The sequence below is a fragment of the Mytilus galloprovincialis genome, chromosome 6 (genome assembly GCF_965363235.1).
Source record: "Mytilus galloprovincialis chromosome 6, xbMytGall1.hap1.1, whole genome shotgun sequence".
NCBI classification, from domain to species: Eukaryota; Metazoa; Mollusca; class Bivalvia; order Mytilida; family Mytilidae; genus Mytilus; species Mytilus galloprovincialis.
Genome location: NC_134843.1, coordinates 100,675,655 through 100,689,132, shown reverse-complemented (window position 1 = coordinate 100,689,132; position 13,478 = coordinate 100,675,655). Strand labels below are relative to the sequence as shown.

The window sequence follows — 13,478 nt, the reverse complement described above, 5'->3', positions numbered from 1 at the left end:
TCTTTGTGGATCGGCCATTGGCTGAAGAGAAAATCAAAAGAAATCTACGTGAGACAGCGTTTCATTAATGAATATTTCATGAATGAACATTTTCCCGCACTATTTTTTACTATGTAAGATATTTACAACTGTTTGTAATTGAATAAGTAAAAGCCGGAGTGTCTCGAAAGAGTCCAGTATGCGAGAACAAGTTGATATTTGACCAAGTTGTCGGATAATTGACAAGTGATAATGGTTTGATTTATTTTAACAATACACAGGTGATAGAATATAAAATAATCGATAATTAACTGGCTAATGTCTCACGCCAAGGATGAGTAAAGGTAAATACCGGCTTTAATAGAAAAGTGCATTGTTTTTGTCAAACTGAAATCGATCTGAAAGTTTTGATGCCAAAAAATCATTCGAAAACTTTCAATTCCATTATATAAATGCTACCTGTTTCACATTCCAATGTGGATATAAAGACCTTCACTCGTTCAGTATGCTCAAGTGGATCAAACTGACAACAGAAAAACATTGTCTTAATGTAATGGCAATTAGTATCATAGCATCCGTATAATTTAAAAGAAACAGAGTCAACATCTACCTCTTAGAATATTATAGTTCAGTGTATCAAGACCGAGATCAAACTAAAGACTAGTGCTGTAGAAATTATTTAATAAGATTTGTCCATGTACCAGCAAAACGACTTTCTTAGTGCTTAACAATGCAGTGGCGGATCCGGAACCTTTTATCCTCACACTTTATTCCTTGGGCAGTATGATTCTTTAAGATTGACCTATAATTAACAATGGGTCGTCCTAAAACAGAGGCAATGATTACTAGTATGTCAAATAAATGGCTTAAAACAAAAATCTCAAATGTCATTGCCTCAATGGTAAATTACACAGCAGCAACTTTAATGTGTTCCGTACAGGGTTATAAGCACCTCAGATCAACATTGTATGAATCTAGTTTATATAAACTTTTTATTCCCGAGGTCATACTACTATTGTTATGCCCCTACTGTATTGAGTTTTATCCTTGGTTTTTTTCTGTTAGTATTGACGTCCCTTACTTGTACGTACGTCCATACATCCCCATATTGATTTCTGTTCTCTTACTTTAGTTTGCCTGAACCAAATTTTATGAAACTTATACGCAATGCTTATAACCACAAAACACAAGTCAAGTTTGAATTTTGTTGGCGTCACTTTTACCATTCTAGATGTAAAGGGGTAAAATTTTCAGTATACCCTATCAAGTATATATATACCCTTATATATAAGTTTGACTTGTAGCTTTCTTCGGTTATACGTTTATCAGGTGAACATAAAAACGGTTTTTGTCGAGCCTGCAACTTTTGTTGCAGAAAGCTCGACATAGGGATAGTGATCCGGCGGCGGCGGCGGCGGCGGCGGTGTTAGCTAACTTCTTAAAAGCTTTATATTTTAGAAGGTGGAAGACCTGGATGCTTCATACTTTGTATATAGATACCTCATGTTACGAAGTTTCCGCCAGTCACATGTCCAATGTCCTTGACCTCATTTTCATGGTTCAGTGACCACTCGAAAAAAAAGATAAGATTTTTTGTAATGTTGAATTCTCTCTTATTATAAGTAATAGGATAACTATATTTGATATGTGCGTACCTTGAAAGGTCCTCATGTCTGTCAGACAGTTTTCACTTGACCTCGACCTCATTTCATGGATCAGTGAACAAGGTTAAGTTTTGGTGGTCAAGTCCATATCTCAGATACTACAAGCAATAGGGCTAGTATATTCGGTGTATGGAAGGACTGTAAGGTGTACATGTCCAACTGGCAGGTGTCATCTGACCTTGACCTCATTTTCATGGTTCAGTGGTTATAGTTAAATTTTTGTGTTTTGGTCTGTTTTTCTCATACTATATGCAATAGGTCTACTATATTTGTTCTATGGAATGATTGTAAGGTGTACCTATCTAGCGGGCAGATGTCATGTGACCTTGACCTCATTTTCATGGTTCAGTGGTCAAAGTTAAGTTTTTGAGTTTTGGTCTTTTTATCTAATACTATATGCCGTAGGTCATCTATATTTGGTGTATGGAAATATTTCATGATCTTTATGTCAGTAGCGCAGGTTTTATTTGACCGTGACCTCATTTTCACGGTTCATTGCACAGTGTTAAGTTTCTGTGTTTTGGTCTATTTTTCTTAAACTATAAGTAATAGGTCAACTATATATGTTGTATAGAAGCATTGTTAGCTGTACATGTCTGCCTGGCATGGTTCATCTGACCTTGACCTCATTTTCAAGGTTCATTGGTCTTTGTTTAGTTATCTTGGTTAATGTTAAGTTTATGTGACAGTTGTATTAAAGCTTAGCTTTATACTTAGGACTATCAACATAATATCAATGATTAGTATAGAAGGCGAGACATTTCAGCATGTGCACTCTTGTTAAATTTAGAAGTATAGATTGTGTCCATAGTTATTATATAGTACACAGATGCCCAATCCGCGCTATGTTCAGTGGACCGTGAAAATGGAGTAAAAACTCTAATTTTGCATTAAAATTAAAAAGATTATATCATTGGAAACATGTGTACTAAATTCCAAGTTGATTGGACTTCAACTTCATCAGAACTACTCCTACCAAAAAGTTTAACCTGAATGGGACAGACGAACGGAAGGAAGGACGAACGAATAAACGCACAGACCAGAAAACATAATGCCAATAAATGGGGCATAAAGAGTGATTTTTGGAAATTGCTGGCGAGACAATGGTTTAGTTTGAAAAATCAAAACTGTGATTAAATACATATTTGAATTAATGCACGTCTATAACCTATTTGAAATAATACACATATACAGTTGCGAACTTTCCAAAGGTGCTATCCAGCACTTTGATTCATTTTCTCAAGGAGTCTCATAAATGCCTTTTTGCCCATATTTTTAAATGTGAAAAAAAAATATTAGCTGGTATTCTGAGCTACACATACTATATTTTCTACACATTTATACAAGTTTAAGACTGAAGGAAATAAAAAATAAGAAAAGAGGTTTATTAGCTGAATATCAGTATTACCATTAGAAAAGTAAAATGCTGCGATCAATTTTAGCCCTTAAAGTTATTAACACCAATAGGATTTTTTTTAAGAAATGGGCAGGTATTAAGATTTTTCTTCATGCCAAAAAAAATAGTTATGATGTTTTTATGCGCCATTTATTATTATGCCCCATTGTATGCCCCATTTATGGGCATTATGTTTCTGGTCTGTGCCTCGGTTTGTCCCTCCGATTTTTTGTCGGTTCGTCTGTCATGCTTCAGGTTAAATTTTTGTCGAGGTAGTTTATGATGAAGTTGAAGTCCAATCAACTTGGAACCTTGTACACATGTTCCTTATGATATTATCTTTCTAATTTTTATGCCAAATTAGAGATTTCCCCCCAATTTTAAGGTCCACTGAACATAGAAAATGATAGTGCAAGTTTCAGGTTAAAGTTTTTGTTTAAGGTAGTTTTTGATGAAGGTGAAGTCCAATCAACTTGAAACTTAGTACACATGTTCCCTATGATATGATCTTTTAAATTTCAATGCCAAATTAGAGATTTTCCCCCTTTTTCAGGGTCCATTGAACATAGAAAATGATAGTGTGGATGAGACATCCGTGTATTAGGGACACATTCTTGTTTACTACATTTCTATTTTATTTATTCTTTCAGGTGTCCAACATACAATAATTTACCCCCTCAGTGTTTCACAACAACAGTTCAAGGCAAATGTTGTAAAACAATTCAATGTACCACCAAAGATGGATTAATAGTGAAGCCTAATGCTCAATTCCCAGTTGTTGGTTCCTATACTGGTGGATTCTCAGGATTCAGACCTGGTGTATCATATAACCCAGGAATAAACAGCACTAGTGGTGTTAGATGTACGATTTTATTGTCCACAATTGTACAGATAGATGTAGATATCTAAGAGAAGATATATTATCTAGCTAGATTTTTTTTCATCACTCATACATGTTTTTTGCTGATATATTTCTAATAAGAATGATCAAATATGGAATTTCCTTTGTATCTATTATGTATGGATATATCAAAGTTTGTAAAATTAACTACAACAAAAAACTCAGATTTTCCCAAGTGAAAAACAAATAGTTTATCATACTTAAAGTTCTTTGGAACAGCAGGTTTGTTTTTCTTGTCTTTGCAGTTGACTACCACACCATAGTTTGTTTATACAGCTGTTTGATACACTAAATTATACATTATAATATTTTTCTTGTGTTTACAGTGGGTTGTATCTACAAAGGACAATTATACAAAGCTGGTGATGAATGGGACGATGGTTGTGATTTCCATTGTAAATGTGTGGATAGTAAAACAGGAAGATATCAGTGTACTGCACAGTTAGTATTTCATTTAATTAATTGTTTTACCCCTGATTTGAATTTTACCCAACGAAAATGGAGGGTTTTAAATAATTGGTTTGTATTTTTTTTTCAAGGATTTTGGGGAAAAAAGTAAAGTATTCAGTTTTTGTTTTAAAAAAAAAGGGTGGGGGAGTAACAAGGGAACTGGTTGAAATGCAGACATTAAATGTTATGACATATATAGGGGAAACATCTGACGGGTTCCATAGGTGACCTTTTGTAGATTTCTGTCCTCATCAAATATTCCTTTGTGGATGAACTATTGCACAAACCCTATTACAGATTTGATAGCTATATTTTTTGGCCTCATTTTTTTCTTGATATTTAAGTTTTAAAATGATGTATATACCATACTTGTCAAGAAAACTATTTTATTGGAAGTTGTGCTTGGTCACTAATGGTGTATAAATCTGCTTTACAAAATAGATACAGCTAAAGAATCGAGAAAGGAAGAATTTTACCTTATGTATTGCACTGCAATCTTTACACTAAAGTACTAATAAGCAATGCTTTTCCAGTGACATTCATGCTTTCCTTCCTTCTTTCCAGTTGATTTTATTGTCTTAACTCGCCCTGACACTCTTTATTCTTATGTATTAATAATTCAGATGTCCAGAGTTCACCAGACTTCCTGCTCTCTGTGAACTTGTACCTGTATCCGGTCAGTGTTGTAAGAGACTGCAATGTAGAACTCCAACAACAGTAGCCCCTGGTGTTGTAACTCCTACTCCCTTCATACCAACACCAGATCCCCACCCTGGATGTACTGATGTCATAGATAACTGTGCTGATTATGGCCAGTCTGTTTGTCAGCAACCATATGATGCCTGGGGAAGGAGAAATTGTCAACATTATTGTGGAATGTGTCGTATGTATTCACTTTATGTAGCTAGTTATACTATTTTTATGCACGACCTAAGGGCATTATGTTTTGAGGTCTGTGTATCCTTTTATCTGTTTGTCTGTTTGTCTGTCCTGCTTCTAGCAAAAATGTTTAGTCAAGGTAGTTTTTGATAAAGTTAAAGTCAAATCAACTTAAAACTTTGTACAAATGTGTCCTATGATATGATCTTTCAAATTAAGAATTTTGACCCCAACTTTACAGTCCACTGAACATAGAAAATGATAATGCCCGCTTAAGGTTAAAGTTTATTCAGTCAAGATAGTTTTTGATGGCGATGAGGCTAAAAAAACATACAACTTAGTGCACATGTTCCTAGGCCTATAAAATATTCTTTCAGTAAGTTTTCACCTCAATTTCACATGTCACTGAACAAAGAAAATGATAGTGGGAGTGGGGCATTTGTGTACTATGGACACATTCTTGATCTGACTTACTTGGTGTTACATACAAAAAATATCAATTTAGATATGTTGGTCTGCCATTATTAGGTCTTTCCACCTTTCTGTGGAAAGACCTATTGTTTTTGTTCTGATTATTATTATTTTTTTTTATTTTTCTTACGCCTAATTTCTTTCTTGCGTAGTATTGTTGTTTCACCAGATGTCGCTTAGATATTTGGAATATGATATCGTAAAGTGTATGCGCTTTAAAAACTGACAACTGCGTAACCAAATACTTTACGTTGTAAGAGTTACCTCCCCAAACACTGTTTTTCTTGTGGCCACTACTCCTCCGTAACCGTAAAAGATTACGACAAATTTGTTTTACCAATTTGCTTATTACGTCTTCAGGATTAGGATCTTAAATTGACCGAAGCTATCCGGAGACTCCATATGAGAGTTATTTCCCCTTTTGCATTTGAGATAAGTGATATGCATATGAACTCATGAACCTTTAGGCGTATAAACCTAGAACCGCTTTATTTGGTGTCCTGGGGTCCCAACTTAAAAAATGAGGTCAAGGTCAAAGGTCAAGGTCATGATCTAAATTTTGACATTCACTTCAAACTGCTTTTTCTTTGATAAAAGTTAGGGGTAAATTTGAAAAAAATGTGAGCAAAATGTTAGTCGCGACATTATTTATGTCGTGAAATTTTGTCGAAAAAATATGCGTAGTATTTTGGGGGTTTTCATGCCACTGAAATGGAAATATCAACAAATTTACTAATTATAGCTTCAAACTTTACAGCTCTCATGATGCGTACATGCAATTTATCTTTGTAAATAATCCAATGCCCACAACTACCTATCTAACACCCCCCCCCCCTTTTTTTTTAGGAAACCCATTTCTATTTTATTATAAAATTGCTAATCCATCTTTTTTATAAATAAATTTCTTTCTGAAATACAAATCTATTCCTGCACAATAAAATATCTGCTCCAAATCATGTACATGTATTTCTGAAAATTGATCGATAAACGTTTTGTTAAAGTACTATAACACCAGCATTTATAGCATTTTTGTGTGCATGCAATGAATAAGTCGACCAGTGGTCAGCGGTCAGCGATTGGACAATAGTTTATCTGTAAAATAAATCGAGTAAATATATTTTCTGTTAGCAGTACAAATCACGTGCAGTCCGCTTTACGTTCCAATCTCTGGATTGAGAAATTAAAATCAATGATGTAGAAATCAATCCAAAGTTCGTAAAAAGTAGTCCAATCCTAGAATCAAACTTCTAAACATGCATTAAAAAACAAATCTGTGTTCCCGTAGATACGTGTACAAAAGAGCATGCACGATCCGACATCAATGACCTGTAAATGAAAGAAAATTAAATCCGTTTGCACATTGATCTTTATACATAGGTGTGCACAGGACGACGTCTCTATCTACAAAGGATTATAATAAACTATCTGTTTGACTATATCAGCTTGGTGACGTCACAATTGCTGTATCCGGTACTACCTAAAATGAAAAAGGGGTTTTCCCCTTTTCGAAAAAAAATTCAAATGTGCATGTACATTTCAAACCATGCAGGTCAGGTTTTATTTACTTTAAATACAAAATTGAATACAATGCACACACAATAAGATTAATAAGTAAATAAGAAACACATCCTGGGAAACCCTATAAAAAAAACATTTATAAAGGAAGATGCAAGGATTTTTTTATAGGCGTGTATATATCCTTGCATGTTCCTACAAATATCATAATTTCAATACAACAAAAATGTTGCATGGACCCGTTTTCACGTGTTCCTAGAGGCTAGGTCTCAAGTGTTTAAACACGGGCACTATGCTCTCAATACCGTTTTCACGTGTTCCAAGAGGCTAGGTCTCACGTGTTTAAACACGGGCACTAGGCTCTCAATGCGGTTTTCACGTGTTCCTAGAGGCTAGGTCTCAAGTGTTTAAACACGGGCACTAGGCTCTCAATGCCGTTTTCACGTGTTCCAAGAGGCTAGGTCTCACGTGTTTAAACACGGGCACTAGGCTCTCAATACGGTTTTCACGTGTTCCTAGAGGCTAGGTCTCAAGTGTTTAAACACGGGCACTAGGCTCTCAATGCCGTTTTCACGTGTTCCAAGAGGCTAGGTCTCACGTGTTTAAACACGGGCACTAGGCTCTCAATGCCGTTTTCACGTGTTCTAAGAGGCTAGGTCTCACGTGTTTAAACACGGGCACTAGGCTCTCAATGCCGTTTTCACGTGTTCCTAAAGGCTAGGTCTCACGTGTTTAAACACGGGCACTAGGCTCTCAATGCCGTTTTCACGTGTTCCTAGAGGCTAGGTCTCAAGTGTTTAAACACGGGCACTAGGCTCTCAATGCCGTTTTCACATGTTCCTAGAGGCTAGGTCTCACGTGTTTAAACACGGGCACTAGGCTCTGAATGCCGTTTTCACGTGTTCCTAGAGGCTAGGTCTCACGTGTTTAAACACGGGAATTACGCTCTCAATGCCGTTTTCAACGTGTTCCGTGAGGCTTTAAATGTATCTATCTATCAATCAATCAATCAATCAATCAATCAATCAATTAATCAACCAACCAACCAACCAATCTATCAATCAATTAATTAAGCAAGTAATAAAAAATCAATCATGTTTCAGAGGGGAAAGACCGTTAACAATTGTTTTTAAACAATTGATTTATATTTATTATTATTATTTTTTTTTCTTCCCCCTAATTTTTTTCTTGCGTAATATTGATGTTTCAAAAGATGTCGCTTAGATATTTGGAATATGATATCATATAGTTTATACGCTTTTAATACTGACAACGGCGTAACCAAATACTTTACGTTGTAAGAGTTATCTCCCCAAACACTGTTTTTCTTGTGGCCACTACTCCTTCGCAACCGTAAAAGACTACGACAAAATTATTTTACCAAATTGTTTGTTACATCTTCAGGATTAGGATTTTAATTTTGACCGAAGCTATCCAGAGACTCCATATGAGAGTTATTCCCCCTTATGTAGTTGATATAGGTGATATGCGTTTCTAACTGGTAAACTATAAGTGATAAAGACCTATGGTCTCTTGATTTGAGATCCTTGGTCCAAAAAAATGAATATAATGTCAAGGTCAAAGGTCAAGGTCATATTCAAAAATTTGATTTTGGCTTATTTTCACTTATTTTCAAATACTGTATGATATATCGACAAATATTTTTTCCTAAATTGTTAGTTGCGACATGTCCTTACTTGTGTATTTTGGTTGAAAGGGTGCGCATACAATAAATTGGAGTTTTTGTCCATCTTACATTTAAAATTACGCGTAAAGTGGTATTACTCATTAACTAAACATATTAAAGACCTAGGGTATTATGATTTAAGGTCCTTGGTTTGTGACCTTGAAATTTAGGTCAAGGTCATAGGTTAAAAGGACGTTATAGATTTTGACCTTTGCTTTAAATTCATATAAATACATTATAAAGCCATAGGAACTAACATTTAAAACTGATTTTTCATATTTCAATATCAAAATAGACCTTTACTAGTGGAAAGACCTTCAATTGTTCTCTGAACAATTGGTTTTTAATTATTTTTTTTTTTCTTCCGCCTAATTTTTTTTCTTGCGTAGTCTTGCTGTTTCATAAGATGTTGCTTAGATATTTGGAATATGATATCGTATAGTTTATACGCTTTAAAAATTTACAACCGCGTAACAAAATACTTTACGTTGTAAGAGTTATCTCCCCAAACACGTTTTTCTTGTGGCCACTACTACTTCGCAACCGTAAAAGATTACGACAAATTTATTTTACCAAATTGCTCATTACATCTTCAGGATTAGGCAATTAATTTGGACCGAAGCTTTGCAGAGACTCCATATGAGAGTTATTTCCCCTTATGCAAATGATATAAGTAATATGCATTTCTAACTGGTAAACCATAAGTGATAGAGACCTAGGGTCTTCAAATTTGAGGTCCTTGGTCCCAAAAAATGAAAATGAGGTCAAGGTCAAAGGTCAAGGTCATGTTCTAAATTTTGATTTTTGCTTATTTTCACTGATTTTCAAATACCGTATGACATATCGACAAATAAGTTTTCATAAATTGTTAGTTGCGACATGTCCTAACTTGTATATTTTGGTTGAAAGGGTGCGCAGAAAATAAATGGGAGTTTTTGCCCATCTTACATTTAGAATTACGTGTAAAGTGATATTACTCTTTAACCAAACATATTAAAGACCTAGGGTCTTTTGATTTAAGGTCCTTGGTTTGTGACCTTGAAATTGAGGTCAAGGTCATAGGTTAATAGGACGTTCTAGATTTTGACCTTTGCTTTAAATTTATATTAATACATCATAAAGCCATAGGAACTAACATTTTAAACTGATTTTTCATATTTTAATATCAAAATACATCTTTACTAGTGGAAAGACCTTCAATTGTTCTCTGAACAATTGGTTTTTAATTTTATATAAGTTTGCTTCTTTTCCAACTTTATTTAGCTTAAGCCAGTCATGTAAACAGAGAATTCCTAATTCATTTTTAATTCTCTGCAGATTTACCATTAGCAATGAATTAAAGGAACAGTCAGTTTTTAGGAAATATATTGACATTAAGCACATTTGTGGACAGTTGTAACTACCTATTCTCTTGATAGTCTTTTAGATTTTAGATAAGTTTTGTGTGTGCTATTTTAACATCATGATCAGGTATGGAGAACCATTAGTATAGACTCTTTCTCTCTGTAATATACCTTTAGATACAGTTGTCCTTTGGTTACCTGAAGAAAAAAAATGTACATTTTCTATACCTCTTTGATATCACCTGTCAGAAGAGTGTGCCAACAAAAAAGATTAATTTATGTTGATGGTTTGACAAAAATCCTGTGAAAACAGGGTGGGGGGGTTTCACATGTCCCGCCGTGTCTCAAAAACAATAAATGGTTATTGCTTAAGACTTTCGCAGAAACTATTGATGATTATTGCATAAAATTTCCACACAAGACGTCGGGTGTATCATGCGCTTATGGCGCAACTGTTTATTAGTAAATATATTGACATTAAGCACATTTGTTGACAGTTGTAACTACCTATGCTCTTGATAGTCTTTTAGATTTTAGATAAGTTTTGTGTGTGCTATTTTAACATCATGATCAGCTATGGAGAACCATGAGTAATGACTCTTTCTCTCTGTAATATACCTTTAGATACAGTTGTCCTTTGGTTAGCTGAAGAAAATAAATGTACATTTTCTATACCTCTTTGATATCACCTTTCAGATGAGTGTGCCAACCAAAAAGATTAATTTATAACACATCTGTGTTTTGTTGTTTTGCTGGATTGCTGTCTTATTGGCACATTCCTGATAACCCCACATCATGTAAAATAACTGACAACATCAGCATATCTGTCATTACTGTAGAAAACTGGTATTGTTAGAAGGGCTACCGATATAGCTGCACACACACACCCAATTATAATAACTTCTGTTTCAGTCAGATCAGGAGTACTGCTTAACCTGAAAATAAAAATAAGATGATATTTGATATAAATTATTTAAAAATAACTGTTAACAAAACAGTCTTTGTAACAAATAGTGATCAATGAAAGATTAATTTGCACTCCTGGCCTTTTGGTTCTTTATTTATACACTTTACATATCAAATGGTACATTGTTCCTTTGCAATTGGACTTTAAAAGTGCAGCGGGGCATCCTTTCCTTAAAAGTTCGCTTTATTCCTCAAGCCTAAGATAAGCCTTCTACAGTGAGTGTTTAATAATGATATTATAAGACCATTATTGTGCACAAAGGCACATTTGCTTCAGATTTGTTGGTTGTTCAATACCAGCTGTTTTGCCAGCAAAGTACAAGTGATGTTTACTTTGAATAAGAAATCTAAATATACAAGTAAAACATCTTATGTAAAGAAACCATGTTATTTATCTTGATTGTACTCATAAAATGCAAGCCACCATGTAAACCTACATTCCTAACTATCATCAGCACCGTGACTAGTATATAACTGGATTTATACTAAGACAAAAATCCTGTGAAAAGATAACTAACACTCAAATACAAAATGTTAATAACTTAAAACATCTTTTTTAACATTCCTCATTTGAAATCATAGATTTTAATACAGTCTAATCACCCGTGATGACACCTAAGTATTAATAATAATTGTCATTGCTTATTTCAGCTCAGCCTGGTATGACCACACCTACAACTTCATGCCAAGATAAACTTCCAAACTGTGATTTATATGGTAAAAAGGTTTGTTTCAACGAGTATGTACCATGGGCTAAAGAAAACTGTCAACATCATTGTAGTATGTGTGGTAAGTTCAGGATACAATATATCAAGTTTTTTTCAAGTGTGTTTAATTTTTTGCTTTGTTAACTGTAAAGAAAGAAAAACTTACATATGACCCTGTGTATATTTCTCTGCTTTTTCGAAGATTTATCAAAATCAATCAGATGCTAATTAGTGTTGAGCTATTGTAATAAAAGGTGTTTTACCCAAAAACAGTGTTTTTCCTTTGTGCCAATCGGCATTTCATTTGCACCAAAATAATCTTTCATTTGCACCAATAGTACAGGTCAATACTATAAAAGTGGTTTTATCAATATTGACTTTTAATCATAACTTTAAAACACAGTTGTTTTATTGCATATTAAAACATATTCCTCCAAAATCAGTCATCGTAACCATAATATACTGATTATTTCTTAATACAAGGCTTTTCAAAGTAATGTTAGAACACAGTCCTGTTAAAAATTAATGGGATCATAAAACCTAAGAGGACTAAACACTGTAATAAAAACAAAAGTTTGTTCTGACATAAAACCTAAGAGGACTAAACACTGTAACAAAAACAAAAGTTTGTTCTGACATAAGACCTAAGAGGACTAAACACTGTAATAAAAACAAAAGTTTGTTCTGACATAAGACCTAGCAATGATTAGAATGTACATAATATAGATAACCTATATATGTGGTAATGAAACATTACAGACCTATTCTCTGTATATAAAAATGTGGAGAATAAGAAATTCAATACCGTATTTAGTTGGTTATAAACAGCCCTGACATGAAGAAAAAAGAAACAATCAAATTGAGAAAACTAATGGCCTGTTAGCCTCAAAAATGGGAAGAACGCTATATAGTTTCAAACCTAAATAACTTTCATTTTTATATTAGAAAGAGTATGAATGTACCTAGTTACTCAGAGGGGATAGATTGTGTATTTATGTTTATGTTATTATTTGTTACAGTGATCGACTACCTGTTGGCACAAAAAAAAATATACGGTCACTAACAAACCATTATGAATTTTAGAATATAATAAGCACTACGATATATAATACTCAGATTTTCAAGTTACAAAATTATGTAACTGAACGTGTCACTTGTCAAGAAGACTAAAACTATCTAATTACTTATATTGCATATGATATAAAGATAATGAGATGTGGTATGATTGCCAATGACACAGCTATCCATAGGCTTGCTATGAAAAGCCCCATCATGAAAATATAAAACGATTCAATTGAGGAAACTAATTTATAATTAAACAATTCAAAGTTTTAGGTTTAACTACTAAGGAAGATAACACAATTCTTACCCTAACAATACAACAAAAGAAAAAACCATAAAAATCAGTTGAAAAAAGCTGAACTCATCAGATGGATACAAATAGAAATACTACACAGAGTATAGTATATAATATGCCAAAAAACAGATCTGAGAGTACTCGCAGTTATCTGACAGCTAGC

General features: G+C 33.9%; 1 protein-coding gene across 3 annotated transcripts in view; it reads left to right on the top strand.

Moving 5' to 3' along the window:
- LOC143080959 (uncharacterized) overlaps positions 1-13,478 on the top strand; it is a 134,159-nt gene that overhangs the window by 85,153 nt on the left and 35,528 nt on the right. For all 3 annotated transcript variants that reach the window (XM_076257158.1, XM_076257160.1, XM_076257159.1), the window contains 4 exons: positions 3,690-3,901; positions 4,267-4,381; positions 5,014-5,273; positions 11,903-12,040. In XM_076257158.1, the coding sequence (XP_076113273.1) occupies positions 3,690-3,901; positions 4,267-4,381; positions 5,014-5,273; positions 11,903-12,040 (725 nt within the window). The remainder of the gene's footprint in view (positions 1-3,689; positions 3,902-4,266; positions 4,382-5,013; positions 5,274-11,902; positions 12,041-13,478) is intronic.